Source organism: Dromaius novaehollandiae, chromosome 8 (genome assembly GCF_036370855.1).
Source record: "Dromaius novaehollandiae isolate bDroNov1 chromosome 8, bDroNov1.hap1, whole genome shotgun sequence".
NCBI classification, from domain to species: Eukaryota; Metazoa; Chordata; class Aves; order Casuariiformes; family Dromaiidae; genus Dromaius; species Dromaius novaehollandiae.
The window spans coordinates 11,027,804-11,047,358 of record NC_088105.1 but is presented as its reverse complement, the minus strand read 5'-3'; the positions used below and the strand labels follow the sequence as shown (position 1 = coordinate 11,047,358).

General features: G+C 51.3%; 1 protein-coding gene across 1 annotated transcript in view; it reads right to left on the bottom strand.

Moving 5' to 3' along the window:
- Positions 1-19,555, bottom strand: part of CACNA1E (calcium voltage-gated channel subunit alpha1 E) — a 174,825-nt gene that overhangs the window by 61,529 nt on the left and 93,741 nt on the right. Inside the window, exon 9 of the mRNA XM_064515647.1 lies at positions 13,059-13,162. Coding sequence (XP_064371717.1) covers positions 13,059-13,162 — 104 coding nt within the window. The remainder of the gene's footprint in view (positions 1-13,058; positions 13,163-19,555) is intronic.

Below are 19,555 nucleotides of genomic sequence, written 5' to 3'. Positions count from 1 at the left end.
CCCCCTCCCGGTCCCACAGCACTCTAATTATGCTCTGAAAGAAGTGTGATTATGAAGAACAAATGGCACCACGCTTTTTACAAGACGAATGTCTCCCTCCCTGGAGACTAGCAGCATTCTCCATCCTCAAAATATTCAAAGCAACCAAAAGAATTGGCCTGTCTGCTGCAGAAAGAGTTCAAGTGCATTACCCCAGCTGAGCTATTACACCCTTAATGCTGTGTGGGCTTGTGCGTGTGTGTTTGCGCGCGTGTGTGTGTCTGTTTGTGTGAATAACCCTAAATGTTCCCTACACCTCTTGTTTAAGATCCCCAGACAATTCAAGCGTTTTTAATTCCACCCTAGGAAGGTTAAGTTTCCTGCCGTTCTGGCATTAAGCATCAAATGACTCTCCCCCTCCATCTCTGGATTTCAGACTGAAATGAGACTTTTTCTCTTCCTAGGGTAGAGGAGGGGGAGAGAACAAAAGGAAAGGAAGAGAAAAACAACCTAAATGGAAGAAAGAAGGGCAGAAGGAAAGCAAGGTGACAGGGAAGAAGAAAGAACCCCCTGTAACCAATGGGCAAATACACTTCCCATTTTAGGTACCTTATGTGAAAAAAATATCCTTGCACTACATAGAGAGAAGGCAGGACAACTGCAGCTGTGCCTTCGTCCCTCAAACCCCTCACCAGCCTTTGTTCATTAGCAAATTTGGGGCATCAAGAAATGACAAGATGCCATTTACAGACAGAGTAAGTTGCCTTTCTCCCCCTGGCTTTGCTCAGCTGGTGAAAGCTATTACCTCCTGCGCTTAGAAAGTTGGTCCTGCACAGGCATAACCTCACGCCGGAAAGTTTCTTAGCAGAAAATTTGTACCATTCATATTCCACAAATGAGGGTCCCTGGAAACCTTCCCACTAAGGAAGCTGTGAGTTTTGGACCCACTCACCTGGCAGGTGCAGAGCCCAGTGGGCAGGTCTCTACAAGCCATCTGGGACTAGACTGCTCTCCTCCGATTACAGTTCCCTGAGTGTTGCCCTCTGCGGCTCAGGAGAGGCACCTCACAGGCCAGATCCTCAGCTGGGACATGTCAGCATGGTTCCACTGAAGCCAATACAACCACACTGATTTACACCAGCTGGGAGCATGGCCTCTCTCGCATGCCTCCTGCTCGCCCGTCCCTCCTGCTTTGCAGACCGCTCGGTAGCTCCTGGTATGCTGAGGCTGGTGCCTTTGCCTCCTTTCACTGCAGGTGCTGCTCAGTGAGTGAAGCTGTCATGATGCGTCCACAACGAAACACAGCCAGAAGGACCAGCTAAGCCTAAAAACATCCTTTCTCTAGGAGGGAATGGGAGCATCTCTTTCGATGATCTCCTTACGAAGCCCCAAGTTTGCTGTGCACAGTTAACTTAGGAAAGTGCCCAGCCCATTGCCACTGAGGGAACCGTCAGAAGCAGCTGGGCACATTACAGGCAGGGACATTTCCCACTACCCAGCCATTTGCTTAAGGAGCTCTAATTTCCAAGCAGCAGGTGCTCAACACATTGAGCGACAAGGTCCATTCAGCTGCCGCAGTGTCTCTGAGGGTGACACTTTCCAGATTACCAGTCCTTAATAGAGTCTAATTGCTTTTGTCCATTAGAAGGAGGAAGGAGTGGCAGAGATGGAGGGAAAAAAAAGTTAAATTCAACTTAATGAATTATTACATTTCAGAGAGACACGTTACTGAGCAGGGCAGCAGCGGGGGCTGGTGACATCTGAAAGTGGGTAGGCGATGCTGACAGATCAAGGATTGCTCAGAGCCAATTTACAGCAGCGGGTAGAGATAATACTGTATGTGAGTGAGAACAGGGCCAGCAACGCTGACTGACAGCCGTTTGGGAACGCTCCAAATCAGAAGGAGGGTGGCATCGTCGAGAGAGTGAGGCGCCTAACTCCCATTGAAGGATTCTGATCCCTGGTGTATTTAGCTTACCTTGCCAGGGATGTCCCATTTTTGCCTTGCAAAGAGCCCCGACCGGATAGGCCCGGCCAAGGACAGCAGGGCACTGCTCCTCTGATCAGGGCTGATGTTCTGGGGTTTTTGGCATCCAAACTCTGTAAAGCCAGGCTGCAAAGCACTTGGTTACAGCCAGAGCTGTGCTACCTGCTGGGATCCCTGCAAGGAGGCTTAAAAGACCCCCAGCAGAAAGCACAGTACACACCTGCAACATCTCTCCAGTCCACCTAGGTCTCCTGGTCAGACAGCTTCATTTCTAGCATGGGAGAGATCAGTCACAGGAGCCTCGGTGCTCAACAAAGCACAGCCAGACTCAGCAGGGCCTTCAGCATGGGAACATCCACCCATGACAGCCACGGTCCACCTGCGCCAAGCCTGGGCCACATTTGACCCCTCTGTGTCATTGCAGCCCCTTCTTGTTGGGCCTCGTAAAGCCACAGGCACACATGAGTGATGGAAGAGAGAATTAAAGGTTGTGATGGCAAGCAGGAGAGCTCGGTGAGCTGGAGCTGGGGAGAAGCCAGCCATCTGTCCTCCTACACACAAGGGCACCATTCAAACAACATGCCCAGCCCATCTGGGCAGCTGGAGCATGAATGATTCGTTCCTTCTCTAACTGCAAATCCTCCTCGCTGCCCTCCTGTCCAACCTGGACATTCCCCCCTAGCCACATAAATGTATCTGCTACCACCAGGCAGACCTCAGGGGACACCACCATACTCTGGCTTCTTTCTCCCAGAGCCCCACGCACTCTCGCTTACACCAGGGCAGCAACACTTTTCCTAGATCAGTGCACTCCACTCAAAGGACTGTAGGGCCCAGGTCAAGCTTTAATGGGAGAACACCCCACATGAAAGCATCCCACCTGAAAATGGGCTCTCTTTTTGAAAAAAACAGCTAAGAGAACAAAAATATCACAGATGCTGCAACCCGCTTGTATCCTTTCAGGATCTTCTTTGAGTCTGGAGTGGGTATACAGCTGCTTGGGGGTCACAACAGCATTGCTGCTTCCATTCTTTGAAACAAAAAGCCATCCATCCATCTTCAAACTCCTTAATCCACTGCTTTCTGACACCATTAAACATGCTTGACACAAACCAGTTACCAAACAGGTCTTAGAATGATAAGAGTAGGCAGCAGAAAGGATAGGGTAGGTAGAGGAGAAATATTGGATTATGTGCCAAAGATGAGGCAGCAGTATCAGGCTGCTGTGAAAAAGCCAGTTATAATGGGATGTACAACAAGAAATACCATCTGTAAGACATCAGATAATACTTCTGCTCTCCTCAGTGCTAGCAAGGGCTCAGCTCATGGATCATATTCAGTTCTGAGCACTACAATTTGAAGAAAAACACCTTCCTTCCAAGAGGGTGTCAGAAAAGGTTATGGGACAGAACTGACAACAGAAGGTTTGGAAAACATGGATCAAACAGTAGCAAATCAGTGGAATCAGATGGTATTTACCCAAGAGGTGTAATGGAACTAAAAGAAGAGTGTTGAACTAGCTGTGCAGTGTGTAACCTGGTACTTAAACAGAAGTTGGCAAACAGACAATAGAAATGAGGTAGGGAATTGCAGACCAGAAAGTCTGACTACTGCACTGAAATGACAATAAAGACTAGAACAGGGAGTACAAAAAGTACAAAAAGCTTCTGTAGAGGGAAGCTGTGCTTCACAAATCCACCTTGAATGAACCAACAGTTATGTGGACAAGAGCAATCACTTGATTTGAGTTCACCTGAATTTCCCCAAAAGGTTTGAGAAGATTCCTTAAGCAGAACTGTCATGAGAAAGTCTTCTCATGAAGTAATAACTGGTGAAAAGAAAGAAAAAAAGGAAAAAGGAAACATCCTACTTCTCATATTCCCTTCTAGCAGTGGCTGTTGGCCTTTGGCTGTTCCTGTGCTCTTAAACAAGAGTTGTGTGCTCACCTTATTGTGAGAAAGCTGTAGCAAGAAACAGAGCATAAAGCTGACTATGCTAAAGAAAGAGAGCACATTTATGGAGTGCCAGCAGACATATGAGTTGGGGAATGAAAAGCTGACAAGCTGTTGGTGACATGGAATGATAAATGGGGAAAAACTATGAGATACTAAGCCTGACATTACCCATTACATCATTGTCCCATTTAAAAAAGGGCAGGTACTGCTGGTACCTTTGAGAAAGCTTGTGATTTAAACCAAATTTTCTTATAGATACTACCTGATGTCTCTCACTTTCACTAGGTCCTGAAGCCCTAAAGGGGCTTGTATTAGACAGGATTAATATGAAGCTTCATGAACAATTCAAAAGACCTTGTCATGCTAGTTTGCACTGACACCCCACGCTAATAAGAGAAGACTTTGCTGTGAACAAAAATAGAGGCAGAAAGGAAAGGGAATGACAACATGAAAACACAGAGAAAAGGCAGCCCAAACGGGAAATCATCTCCGTAGATGGGGAGAAAACAAGAAGGGACTCCAGATGAGGAACCAGAACTGAAGTCAGGATTCTTAGCATGAAAGAACCCCTTTTATAAGCCAGTCCCTTGAGGAGGTTAAGGCCATTCTGGCTCCACATGGGGCCCAAGGCAGTGGAACATGGCCACCCTCAGCTGGCAGGGTTATGGGACATCACACTCTTTCTGAGGAGCGACACTGGTACAGGCGCTGATGACAATGGGCAACAGAAGAAGAGATCAAACAATCTGAAAATCCCTTGGGTCCAGCCTTGGACAGCTTTGAAGATGAAGTTCAGGGATTCAAATAATTGGTATTTGGCTCTCCAGAGCAGCAATAGAGACACCAATATGACATGTTCATGTTGAACCACTCAGGCCAGTGGGCAAATGGCCACACATTCAGAGCCAGCTGGAGTTTTCCAAGCTTCATGTTTCCTTTTGAGGTATAGTATATTGCAGTCATCAAGTCAAAAATTCCTAGATTCTCATAGCTAAATGAGAATAAAGCAGATGAGTTGCAAATCTCCCAAATACCTGGAAGTGGCAGGGAGTCAGTTCAGCCTCCACTGTTTTACTGGTCCTCAAATCAGTGAGAAACATATGAGAACCCTGCATCTGCTGATGGCGTACACAGTCCAGTGAACAGGCAAAGACTTTTAATACCTCCCCTCTTCTCTCCAGTAATCTCTATTTCTTGTCTACAACTAGCTTCAGTCAACAGGATCTCATTCATCCAAGAGCAGGTTCATCCATTGCTTGGGAATATGGTTGGGCTCAGCTGCATATTGCTGCAAAGCCTGTCCCTCACTGATGAATCCTGGCAGAGATGCAGGTGTCCAGCCCAGCCTCTGCATTTTGGGGTGCGATCAGCTTCAGGCAGTTTGATACCTCTCCGAGCACTTCATGCATGCTCTCCAAGAATAAGAAACACTTTGTGATCAAAGAGAGAAAAGCACGTGTGGATGCTTGCTTTGTGTTCAATTCAACCCTGCTGTCTCAGCATTGCTACCTTTTAGAAACAGGTAAGTTTCCCAGGACACATGGGCTCTGAACAACCAAGAGTTTGAAGAGCTTACTGTTTTGAAGTAGAGAAAAATAAAGAACAAACAGGATAAATATCACTTGGTAAAAGGAGCCACCGACATTCCAGCTGTGGAGTTCCAGTTTCAACATTTTTCAGAAGGTCACAATGCTGTGGCTTGCACCTCTGGCCCCGCTCTGCCACTACGTCTGCTGGTCGTGGTGTTGCACTGGAGATAGCAAAGCACAGTCAATCTGTGCTGTCTGAAAGCTACAGAAAGGTGACGGAGGGTCTTGCAACTGCAGCAGTAAGAATTGGAGACGGAAGCTCTGAATTTTATTTTGTGCCTTTCAGGCCAGTGCTGGTATAAGCAGCGCAGCTTTACTGCTTCAAGAGCCCCGGGCTTTGTTCACAATCACTCCCACTGTCTCATGCAATGCTGGGAAAATGTCACTCCTCCCCTTCCCTCTCATGTTCCATGCAAACGGAGAATAATTTTAGTCCCCCTTTGCAACAGTGATCTGCGGATGAGAGGTGTGGGGCCAGTACTGCAGGTGAGTTACAGAATGAAAAACTGATGATTTCCAACATTTCAATACGTTAACTTCCCAGCAACTTTCAAGCACCCTGATTGAATCCTTCAACAGACAAATACAATGAATTCAGAACTAATCGTCAAGTGTGAAATCCAGAATGCAACTGCTAGATATGTCACTGTCACTGCAAAACAAACAAACAGCTGCCCACGATTTACAAAGAACTGGTAACATTATGTCATCCATTTTGGGGATCCTGTTTAATTCACCCAACAGAAGAGCCAAACACCCCCTTGTAAGCATGGAGTTGGCCACTTAAGAATTGGACATTTCCAAAGCCATCAATCAAGTCAAAGAGTTATGGCCACATGACTGATAGAGCTAACCAGAATGACAGAAATTATGAAGATCAGGAGCAAACAACTCCAAAAGCAATCTGTAGGCAAGAACTATCTGCCGAATGCTTTTGTGAAGAGAATCGAAAACATGCCTTTCACCCACAGTCTACAGACTATAGGAGGTCCACAGAACAGATTTGCAAGGAGACATGAATAACAGCAAAACTGAAGCAGTTGAGACCTGCTGGCAAGTAATTTGTACAGAAAAATCAAAGGGGAAAGCCATCAAATCATCTCTCTGTTGTCGGGTTTTTATCCTGTCCAAGCTGGCTGTAAGAGGAATCACTATTTCCCATATCGCTGGGGGATACGGCACACCAAACACGCATCTCCCATCAAGCAGATTGTCTGCAAAGGGCTTGGAGGCCCTCAGCAGAGCGTGGCAGAGTAGTGAAAGGCAAAGAGGCCCTATTGAATATGAATGCCCACCTGGCTACTGCATAAGGCTCAATAGCTCAAAGGCTCCTTTGCTTCAGTCATGGAAGGTGTTCAAATACCATGTCGATGACACAAGAGCTTCCCCAGCACAGAACAAGCGTGCCCATTTCTTGCTACACGCAACTCAAAAGAAGGGGTCAGCTTCACAGGTCACCAAAACTACCGCACATCCCATGACACTGCCAGGGGACCTAGCGGGAGGCATGGAGACAGTGTCATTTCTCCCCCTTCTCCTGCAGCTCCCCTCTCGCCTCCCTTCCCTCGCACTCCCCTTCAAAAGTGGGTTAAACTACTCCAACTATCATCTTCACCAAGCACAGAGCAGACACAGTCATCAAAAGCCTCAGAGCCACTCATAGATACTATATCCATTAAAGAAAATGCAGTGCTTCCAAGGTTTACTACACCCAATACAATATTTCTTGGGTTATGTTGGTCAGCATCATGCTATCGCTCATAATTTCCGCACAAGCCTTCCTGTATTGTGGCAGCATGTCTCCTCACTTTCCCCTCCACAAACTGCCTACTTCCAAGGCATTAATCCTCTTCCCACCGTTCGGTTGCAAACTACCTGATGCAGCTCAAACACAGGGCCCAGGTTTTGCGTAGAGAGCCAGAAGAAACCCCTGCCTCCATTGAAAATGTACACTTGTTCCTTTAACGTCTTTATTATTAATTGCTAAAACTTAATCTTATTCATCGTTTGTTATGCCTCAAAATTGGATAGGAAAAAAATTCAAATTAAGTGAAGTGAAAAGATTTCAGAGATGGTACAGAAGGCTCCTGAAGGAGCTGAAGAATACTCTCTGGAGACTGGGAACGCTGCACTAACCCAACCTGAAAGAAAGAAGATCTTAAGACAAAGAAATCTTGCCAAATTGATCCTTTAATTACAACATTAGTCGTTTCTTTCAAAGGCTTAGTGCTTGAGCTGGGGGTGGGGGGCAGAAAAGACGTAAAGGGAGAAAAGACTTAACATCACCAGGATGAGTGGAAGCAATTAGGAGGCTTTAAATTACTCTCTTGTTTGGTACAAGGCAGATGGATTTCACTTTTCTTGCCATCATGCTCAACTTCTTGTTCTGCCATCAGCTTCAAGACTTCTCTTCAGCACTACATTGGATCCAAAGACCTGGCCTTTTAGGTTGGTCAGCCCTACGGGCAGCATCACCTTCCACTCTGGACACACACAGCTACTGATCTGGACTGGGAATATTGGTGATTATAGCAGCTTTTCATCCTTAAAAGGGGCGGGAAGTACAAGACTGTATAGGGGAAAGGAATCTACCAGGGCAACTCTGAACAGGAAGACAGACACTGCAATACGCCGAGGAGGGCTCTACTGCAAACCTCATTTTCTTTGCAGAGGCTGGAGAAGGGAAGATGGAAGAGAGTCAAAACACAACCTGTCTAGTCTCAGAAATTCTGCATCAGTCCTGAATGTTATACCTTTAAATACAGCTTATTTTTTCTCTCTGCTCTTTAATCTGTTTTAGGACAAGCTAGACATAAACCGTCTTCTTACCAGGAGGTACAAAGCAAACAGGATCTCTGCAGTGTCTGGCTTCGATGAGGCCAGTCATGAGTTATGGTCCTCACCCAGCCGAGGTGCTGGAGAGAGCATTTCTGCTGCTTCTTCACCATGCAGGCCACAAGCCAAGGGAGAACGGGCAGCACAACGCTCAGCCAGATCTATGCTGCCAGGGAGCACTGCTGCTTCGGAGGTGTAGCATGAGCAAACAGATCCAAATTGTTTCACATGAGAAAAAGCTGAGCAAGAGAAAAAAACCCTGCTGCACAAAGAAGGGAGAGTAGAGCTTTGCAAATCTCCAGCATGGGGGACATGCAACTTTGGCATTCCTCTGATTCAGAGTCCATAGCCTGACCTACCTCAGGCACCGCCTGCAAAGGATCAACAGCAGCAGGGTAGAAGGAGGTCCCATCCACACTCTCATCCCTCCAGCAGCAAAGAGATGGCTGTGGCATAAGATTATCTCTCTGCACAACAGCAGTTCTCTCTGGGAAGAGGTGCACAGCTGTAGGTATATCCTGCCCCCACCGCAGGAGGGTGCTGGACTACCCTAACCTTAGAACGCACAACAGTAGTAAGCAACACCCAATGAGAGTGCTACAATCCTTCCCAACTCCCAAATCCACAGAGTGCTACATGCCAGAAAACAGGCCGTTTTAGCTGATGCTACATCCTCGCTTGCTTTGTCCAGCTCTCTTCTGCCAAGATTACTTCAGTAGCTTTTGTAGCTTTAAAAGCTGAGCAGTCACATCTCCTTGGGCTTTATACCTGCAAAATGCTCTCAAAGTGGAACAGGGCCAATTTTTTTCTTCCTGCTTTCAATTAGAACTAATTGATCCATAATTGCACCCATAGAGGGGAAGAGTTAATAGGCACAGTAATAAATGCCAAATCCCCAGAAGAACTGGCTCTCCAGGCCCCTGCCTGGAGCAACTCCATCTCCACTTAATAGCGTTACAATATAATTCCAATGTATGTGTGTGTGTTAATATTTAGAGAGAAAACCAAGGAGAGTTGGTACGATGGAATTCATTTCTCTTTCTCTCCCACATACTTTGTGCTTAGGAGCAGATGGATTCAGGCTGTTTACATCACGGAGGTCATGCCACAGTTTAACAGTTGGGGAACTGACTGTTGAGAGAGATGCGCATCGCAATCAGAAGACTGCTAAATCTGGGCTCCGGCAAACTTCTGATGGTGGCAAATTAAACATGCAAATGTCCTTGTCACAGCCTCTTTGCATGCTGGACTTACCTCAGATGTTTGATTGTTTCCCTAATGAAAACAGCTGCCAGGATAAAGTAAGGGCAGAGAAGCAGCTCTGCAGCAACTTGTATGTGTGAACTTACAGAAGAAGGATGGAGATCCCAAATGGATCTCATTCTTAGTCAGTGCAGATGGCGCAGTTTGCAAGCAGTGTGTCCAGGTTTCCATTCTTCATTGCAGATGAGCTGTGTCCGTGTCATACAGATGACCTTTGGGTTAGGCCAATGTACAGTAACATCTCTGTAATCCTGTCAGCTGAAGTCTCAGTAAGCAATGCCATGCTGGAGGGCACAGGACGTGGTCTCCTTGGCCAGCAGTGAAAAAGACACTTTTGTCCCTATAGGTACCACCACGTTCTACATCATCTTCAGACGTCCTCCTCTCTTCCCATAAAAGAGCAGGAGGGACTAACACCCGAGCAAGAAGGCTACCAGGACTCGGTGCTCACTACAGTGCTCTGCGTTAAGTCACCACATCTCAGGCGGGCCAGGTATGACTTTTCTGTGCATGGAAGGGGTGTCTAGAGAGCAGTTGACAAGGTTGCTCATACCAAATTATGGTTTCATACACAGAGACCAGGCCAGTAGCTGTTCTGGGGTGGTTACAAGCACCTTAAGAGCACTGTGTTGCTATTTTAGTAATACCACGTCAGACTCCACCAACCATGGGGACAGCAGCCAAATCCCCACCGCTTTTGGGATCTCTGCTTCTGCCACTGCTGGGGAGGAGAGCTGATGCAGCTCCTCTCCTGAGGGCCTGAGTCTGCTCCCTTCCAGGCAGGGACAGTCCTCTGCCTCGCTGTTGTTCAGACTAAGACTCACCGCGTTGTCAGAGGAACCTTCCCCCAAAGTAATGCCGAAACATTTCCTTTACATGAAGGCGTTTCCATGGAGCCCACCACCAAAGTGACCTTCACCTCCAAGCTCATTTAAGCTGAGAGGAGTGAAAAGGGAGCACAGATGATCCAGTCAGTTCCCTGGGTTGCTCATCTAACTAAGAGACACGGGAATGGAAAAGTCATGCTTTGGCTCCTGGAGGAGAGCCAAGTACTTTCCTCTAGCACAAAAGGAATACAAGAAGTGTTAAAAACAATAAAAGCTAAACAAGCAAAGCAAGGAAAAAAGCCATTCTTACTGACACCTAATCTTCATGCATTTTCATTCAAGGACCCATGTTGTTTGTGTGCAGAAGCACCTTCTGCCTCCTCGCCTCACTCCCCTCCACTGGCACGCACCACGGCTCCGCCAGCCATGCTGCCAAGAGGACGCCCAGCTTCCCCGCTGCAACCCAGGTCTCTGAGGGTGGCACATCGACGGACACAGGTACAAGTGATCTTGGTGCACCAGCTGAAGCTTTGCAACCGTGGCCAGGTAGGAGGGAACATGTGGTCAGCCGCTCTAGTGCTGCTCATCCAGCTGCCCCAGGGCAGCGTGGCGCACAGAGGACTTGCACCCGGGGTCGCAGAGCACAGCTCACCTCCTCCACTCACCTCGCTCAGCCCTCTGGGGAGCTGAGCAGTCGTGCTTTTCCCTAGGTATCTGGCACGCCACTAGAGCATCTCCATTGCCAATTAGGCCACCCACCCACTTGCATCCTTCCCCAATACAAACCCTATTAGCAATAAACAAACAGTCGAAATGCCAGCCGGAGCCTGGGAAGAGCCCTAGACAACTGCATCCAACTGAGCGAGAGCGGGGAAGAGCTGCCTCATACAGACCCAGGATGGGCAAGCACTGAGTCTGAGGTGTCTGCCGATCAGGGCAAGGCCGGGCAGCCCATGGTCCTCCTGCCGGTGCCTTGCTCAGCTTGGCCAATACCTGGCTGGTTTGCAGGTCAGCACGGTCTTGTCTTGCTGTGTTTCACATCCCCAGGTTATTCTCAGCATCACACAGGCACAAACACCTCACAGTGTCTTCACAGGACACATCATCTTGGCAGCCTTCAACACCACAGTAAAGGGCTCTTCCAGCTGCCTAGCCCCAAGCTTCCTAACATTCCTTCTTTGGATGTTTGCAGGAAAGGTCCAGTGTGATGCTGACGTCCAGCTGGACTTTGCTCAAATCCCCTAGTTGGACGCAGCATAAGAAACGCAAAAGCCGCCCAACATTGCTCAGATGTCTTCATAATCCGTAACACCTTCCTCCCTGCAAGGCAGCCTGAAACCCTTACTGCAGCCTGTTCCCCAGAGCCCCTGGGTTTAGTCAGGGCCAGAACAAGACCTGGGGAAATTCAGTCACCACAAGATCCTGCCTGCCACCCCAGAAACGCTCCCGAAACCACCACCACCACACCAGGACTCCCCAGGTCATTTAGGATGGTGACAGAGGCCAGGCTCCACATCAATCCCCGCATCCTGAAATATTCACAAACATTTCCCCAGCTGGCCAAAACGGTGTTACACCAGCACTTTCGTATTGGTTTCCCTAAGGGGCAATTAGGAAAAAAAATCACCTGGCTTAGCAAGCCAGCTCCTGGCTACAGCCCACGGCCTCACCGCTCACCTCCGCGAGGGAGCAGAGGGGGCCGCCTGCACGGAGGAGGGCTTGTCCCCTCCGTGCTCTCCCCTCGCGCTAAGCCCCTGCCAGCGGTTCAGGATGTGCTGATGCAACCGCAGTTCATCGTCATGGAGACGAGAAGCCTTTTTCCCTCTCCAAACTCAGTGTAATAGCTTGGATTAAAATCTCATCTTTGCTCTGGGAAGAGCAGAACAGGGACAGTTGTGTCGTCCCCACATTCCCCATGTCTCTGTGTGCATCCCAGGCACGCCGAAACCTCCCCGCTCAAGGTAGCACATCCCCCCCCGACGCCAGGCATAGCCACAGAGGTGCCCTGCCTCGCTCCCCCGCGTGCCTCACATCCCTCCCCTGCATCTGCCCTCAGCCACCAAGTGCACCCCTTTTTATACGCATCCCGACTCAAACGCATTTCCGTAACGCTCTCCCCATCTCTCCCCCCTCCACCAGGTCGCAAACAGCCAGGAGGTTTACACTGACCATGTCCTGCAGGTGACCAAAAACATGAGCTTTCCAGCAAGGTGGGTAACCAAAAAGCATCTTCAACAAGGGGGATAAAATAAGTGCCCCTTCTTAGGCTAGCCTCGCTCGGAGGTGCAGAGACAACAGCCACCTGGACGGCGGGCAGGAAGGGGAGACACACCAGCTGCAGCCCTAGCACCCCTTCGCGTTTCCAGATTTTATCACCCGCCAGCTCCTGCCGCTTCCCAGGCTCCCCGAGGAGCTGGACTGACCAGAGCAGGGTGAGCGCTCCCCAGCAAAGGAGGCTCCTGCTATGGGGAGGCAGCCGTGGAGGAAGGAGACGGGACCTCGCTGCTCCCCAAAGCCCCGCGGCGCCCCGAGGAGAACGGCTGCACTGCCGTCCTGCGGGCCAAGCCACAGGGCACAGAGGCACACGATGGGGACAGCGAGAAAAGGAAAGTCTCTGGCTTACCCTGACAGCACCCCCAGAACAAGGTTGAGGACAAAGAAGGATCCAATGATGATGAGGGGGATGAAGTACAGCCAGTTCCAGGTGGCTCCTAAGGCATCATTGGTCTGGAAGGGAAAAGAAAGAGCGTGCATTAAGAGTGTGCATTACATTCAACACTGACACAGCCACGGGGAACCAGGGTTGATGCATCTCAAGCCAGGATGAGATTCACAGGTGCAGAAAGGATGGTCTTTCCCCCTTCACACCAGCTATTTATTACTGCTTTTATCCAGGGGATGGGAGGCTCAGCTCCCCTCACCTCCCCAGGACGGGAGAAGGAGTAGGCTCTGCTTTGCACAGACAGTGCAGAGCACGGCGCTCGCAGGGTTTCTGCCCATCCCCAGCGGAGCGGCACCCAGCAGCACCCTCCGTGCCCCGCTCCCCGGGCAGAGGGCCCCGTGCCTCAGCCCAGCCAGCACCTCTTGAGCATCCACATGGGTGGCCGGGTGAGGACATGGGGTGCCTTGTCCCCACGGCCACGGACAGAGGCACCTGGGTTCCCTCCCAGCATGTCCCAAGAAGCTCGATGCAGAGCTCCGCCATGCGTCCCGCCAAGATGGGAAAAAGTGGGCCCGTAGCACTTGCATCCGCCGAGCAGGGAACAGGTTAAGAGGGAGAGGTTTATACGCTGTCTTACAGCCAGGGAAGCTGGCGTCTGAATGAGAGGTTGCCAGCGCTCACCCTTCCCCGCACAGGGGACAGGGGCTGTCCCGGGCCACCCACCCGCACCTCCGGGTGGGTATTTTGCTAACGGCTCATTGACACCCCTCCCACCCCAGGGATGGCACCCGGCCCTGGCCAAGGCGGTGAGGGGCTGGGAGTCAGCGCGGGGAGAGCTCCAACCGCAGGGCAACGCCTGACGGCTAAAAAGGCTCCTGGCAAGCCCTGCTCAGTATCTCCAGACAATTACTCATGGAGGCTTTTAATAAAGCAGTGCCCCTCCGTACCTCCCAGCCGCTTCGCGGGCCGCGTCCGTCCTCCCGCGGCAGGCGGCATGCGCACAGCGCTGGGCCGGGCGGCGATGCGGCAGAACGTGACTGTCTGGGGGAGGTGGCATCAATCTTGTTGCGATGAAAGACTCTTTCTTTCTTTTTCTCCCCCCTGCTTGTGCTAATTAAGCCCTCATTTTTGTCTGAGTCACTGGCACCACGTCTCCCCATCGGCCAGCGCAGGAGCCAACTCGAGGCGTTGCAAGAGGAGCAGCGCACCTCTGAGGAGGGTTGAGGGCTCCTGCGGATGCCCGAGCTGTCAGCGGAAATCCCGGCTGGTGCCTCTCTCCATGCCCCGACTGTCCGTGGCCACGGCAGCCCGCGGGACCCACTGCCGCTTGAGACGGGAGGCCAGGGCAGAGATGCCAGGCGCTGCATGCCGGTCCTCTCCTCCAGGCACCGCAGGCTGGAGCCTTCCCTTCACCTGTGCACGCTGCAGCGGGCGCCGCGGGCCAGTCCCGCTCACCCCAGCTCACTGGCAGGCTCCTGCTGCCAAGCGCGGTGGCGGGGGGGGGGGGACTGGGACAGACGGCATGGTGGCACAGCCGTGCCGGGAACGCGCTCGCAGCTCCCAGCCTTCTCGCCCATGCCGCGGTGCCAACGTTTGCTCTGCAAGAACCTGCCTGGCCGGGGGCGGCACCGCCCCCTCCGCCAGCAAACAGGCGCACGCGGCAATTAGCGCATTAGTCCTCGGAGGGAGAGGGCCAGGCGGAGGTGGCAGAGCCGGGGTTCGAACCCGCGTCTCGCCCGGCCTCCCTGGAGATGGGAGCTCCAGCAGCGGAGGCTGCTGTGCCGTCGTCCTCTGGCTCAGCATCAGCTTCCCACCACCCCGAGTGGCAGCCCGAAGCAAGTCTGGAGAGACAGGACGATGCACGGGAATGCCAACAGCAGGGCCGACGCTCATCACCGCCCTCCGGAGGCACTGGGCACTGCAGGACCCCTGGCTGGGGCCGGGGCACCCTTCTCCAATCGCACCAGTTTTGGTGGCAATGGTCTTCAAGGCATTTCTGACTCCCCAGCCAGTGCTGAGCATTTCCAGCAGCAGGTGGTCCAAAGGGAGCAGAGCATAGCGTAGCGGCTCTTGCTCCGAGCTGCTCCGGGTAAGTCACGCCACGCTTGCACTTTCCCCGCACATTTGTCCATGGGGAGCTCTCCCCCCACCCGGGTTAGTGCCATGCAAAGGGGCTCTGATCTGAGACAGGGCCTTGAGCAAAACAGTCGCAGTCATCAGCCCCACATCCTAGAGATGAGCAAAGGGGGCAGGAGCCCCCTCCTACAGCCCTCTGCACCACCGCATGAGCAGCAAGCCTCTCCCCGAGCGCAGAGCAGCCCTCTGGCCACGCGAAAGCCTCTGCCCCCCTTGGACCCAGTGCAAGCCAGGCTCCAGACCCCACCAAGACACAGCCAGGTACCTGTCACCCACTCTGGGACCATTCGCCAGCAAAACCAGCCCCATCCAAAAGCCACAGGCTTCCCCCAAGGTCTTGGGCACCGGGGACGCAAAATAGATGAGTTCCTTCCCAACAGGTGAGTAAGACAACTTTCCCCAGTGCTTGGACCACCTCCCACGCTTCTTTGGCCTTCTCCCCTCCAGCTGTGAGGTATCTCAGCGGGAGAACGGGTGGCAAAAGGGGAAGAGATGTAGGAGGGACAGGAGCAGCAGCGAGACAGAGGAAAGCATTGGGAAGCAGGAGCTGGGAAGCGTTCTACAGCGATAGCCGGCTGCACTTGTGCATGAAATACATTTGAATAAAGAGCATGGAGCTAATCCCTGGGTGGAAGGGAGGAGAAATAACAAAGCCAGAGAAAGAAAAGAGAGAAGGAGGTGGTGGTCTGCTGAGGCAGACAGCCCATGCTGCCCCCAGACAGGCTGGGAGAATTGCCATCACTGGAAAAAGCCATCAAATCACATCGCGAGCGTTCTCGCTGTGAACACGCCGTTCGCGAGACTCTGGGAACAAAATCCAGGCGCTGCTGGAAAAAGGGAGAGAGCATGTGTACGGGAGCAGTCAAATCACTCCAAGGAGATGTAAAGAGAGCTTCTGAAGAAATTAACACCCTGCAATTTCTTTCTCTCTGCCCACCAGCTAAAAGAGAGGTGACCACTTAGCAGCAGATTACAAGCAATTTCCCTAGGGTTATCAGCTAATGACACCAGCAGCAGCTCTTCCCAGCTGCACACACCACCGCACTTTACAAGCACAGCCAAAGCTTGCACCACCTGGAGCCCGCAGTTGGGGAAACTGAGGCAGGGGCTCAGCGGGGGCAGGCTGATCCTGCAACCAGATCTGGACACTGCTGTGCCAGGCTATACATTAAACTGGGGAACAGCCCTGGCCATCATCCCTGCTCCAAGCAGCCCCGTGGGTCCCCCAGCTGACACTAGCTTTGCTGGCATCCCCCAACCACAGGATGAAGGTTCCCAGAGCATGTCCTAGGGCTCCCTACAAAGCCATGCACTGAAGTTGCCCAACGAGGTGGCCTGGCTGCAGCCAGATAGCCAGGAGCTACTCAGCCATGACAACCACCCAGCTTTGCTCTTTTATTCCCCAAAGGGTCGGAGACCTGCTCCAGCCCCTTTGCAGTGCCCCTGTGGCACTCAGGCCACCGTGGGGGGCCACGCACTTGGCTAAGCAGGCTGCGGAGGGTCCCCACCGGGGAAACGAGGGGCTATTTGGGGGCTCTGGGAAACCCATGGGCTGAGGAGCTCGGCGTTTTGCAGGCCCTGCACTTTCAGCGGCTGCTCTAGCCCTTCGCAGAGAGTGAACACAAAAGATCCAGTGCAACAGGACATCAGCATGCAGAACAGCATGTGCGCATGTGCGTATATGTATATTTATATGTATTTATATATGCACATGTATATGTATGTATTCCCATCTTTCCACACTCAAAGCTAAAGCACGTCTGCCCAGGAAATCAAAGGAACCATCAAGCCTGACTGTAAGTCCTATTAATCATGACACTCTGACACACGCTATGCTCCTTAGCTGAAGTCCAACGGATTTGCCTTTGGGTGAGGATGAGGTCTGCCAGGGTCTTGCAGAGCTGCTGAGTCCAGACCACTGCCATCTCACATCATGCAATCTCCCCCAGACTCTTTGCAAGCCCTGCCTTAAAAATCCACTGTTCCCAATGGAAGGCTTATTCTCAAGCAGACACTCTAATGGTTGCCCTAATTTTCATCCTAAATTTATTTGTGGCCAGTTTATACCCATTTGTTTCTTTTGCCAGTATCAGTCTTCGGCTTAAATAGCTCTTCTTCCTGTTCCCCAACCATATATTTATAGATAGCGATCATGGCCATTCCCAGCCTTTACTTTGCTAGCCAAAGCAAGCCAGCTTCCCCTGGTTTTTTTTCTTCTGTGACAGGTTCTCCCCCCCTAATTTACCAACCAGCCCCTTTCCCACTCCAGCCCAGGCTCAGTTCACCTTCCTTGGACACTGAACACCAAAGTGAGTGATCCAGATGGGGCCCCACTACCCTGGTACAGCACCACTAGGACTTCCTCGTGCCACCTGCACATCTCTGCTCCTGCACCTGCAGCTCGTTGCATGGTACTGAGGGCGTACACTCACCTTGCGGTCACTAGCTTACTCCCATCCTTCTCCACACTGGTACTTTCCAATCAGGAGGGCTTGGGATCCTAGATTTGTTATTCTTCCCCAAGTCCATGGCTTTGCATTTTTAACTACATGCCATGCCTCTTCCTCCAGACCGTGATTCTTCCACCCAGGGTGATAACCTCCATACCCCAGCTCAGGAAAACTAGCCAACGTTGTAAGCTTAGAGAAGCAACGTCTGCAACCAACCCTGAGGAGCTCCCCCGGCCGCCAGCAGCCACTGCCTCCGCTCAGCACCACCCAGTGCCATCTCCATGCTGCTCACTTCCTTGCCAGCCTCACAACTCCTCTTCCACTTCCCATCTTCTCTTGTTCATTAACAGCTTCCCATACCAAATGCTTTACTACAGAGAGGAGCTCTGCGCTTTTCCTGTGCTTAGAAACCAGTTCTCCGATGCCAGGTTAGCCTGGCATGACCTACCTTTGGCAAACCAATGATTCATTTTCCTCTTTTGCCTTCAAAATCTGTTCTGAAATGGCATGCGATTGAGGTCAGGCTTACAGTCTTATTCCTGCCTGGCTTACTTTTTTCCTACTCCCCCTGCTTTTAAATATAGGCATTACATTCGTTATTCTCCAGTCAGATGGTGCCTCCCCCAACTTGTTGGAGTTGTTAAAAATACTTGTTACCAGACCTGCCATTTCATGTGCCAGCTCTCTCCAAAAGCTGAGGTGGAGCTAAGGTGATCGCCAGGTGGATGGGCACAATGGTCTTGGCACTTTACCGCCAGCTCGGCTGTGGTCATGTCCACTCCCTCCTGCCCACTACCCAGCCTTCCCCTGCCTCCATCTTTGTGCATGCCAAAAGCCAAGGTTAGGCATCCATCCAGTGCTGGCTCCATGCTCAAATCTCCCCACCCTTCACTTCACCTTGCCCTGCTCTTATTTGAAGGGGTGAGGAACTGCCAGCTACTCCTTGAGCACCCTTTGCAAGGTCCGTGCCAGCTTGACTTCTGGCAGCTGCTACATCACCTCCCTACTTCTTCAGCACTAAGATGTAGTTCTCGTTACTGAGCAGCCCCTTTTCCCACCCCTTGTTGGCACCATTTGTTCTTAATATCCCTCCTTAGGCAGTTATTCAGTGCCTTGGTCCACAGTGCCTTCCAACAGGCTCCTTCCCCCTGCTTAAGACAGCAGTACGTTGCCATGCAGAGAGGTCAGTGTAGACAGAGACCACAGCTAATTTAATTCCCAAACTAAATGAATGCTGTAACTCCTTTAATGAAAAAATCCCTTGTTCATGTTCCTGGACTCCTTGCAGTGCTTGGCTCCATGTGCTAGAGACCAGGTCCCTTTGCTAATCCAAGGCCTTTGGGAAATTCAGAACCTGCCTGACAGGCTGATCTTAGTTTATTCTTCCCTTCAGTGTAAGGCAATTACCTTCCTGTTGTGCAACACACAAGTCTAAAACACCACTACCCATGCTCTTCCATGGCCACCGGACCAAAAAATACATTGCCTATTGCATGCAGAAATAGCTGAGCTCCCAACACAAGCAGCCTGAGCTTGTCAGTGAAGATGAGGGAGTTAGTTTCCCCGAGGGACAAAGCACCCAGTGGTATTTCTCCTGCTCATCCCACCGCAGAGATCCCAAGCCATACCCAGCGGGAGCCAAATCACTGCACAGCGCTGACCTACTCGCAGTGGACACGGCTTGTCCCTGCTGCCCTCACGCACACTGTGCCCAGGGGCTGAGCGCTTCAAGGAAGGTTCATGGCCTAAAAATGACCCAACCCACCTCCCTCCTCACACTGTGCTGCGGAGACCTGCAAAGGAGCGGGAACGGGACCTCACAGGGTAACAGAGCCAGGAGGGCACACGCCGCCGCAAATCTCCAGCTGGTGA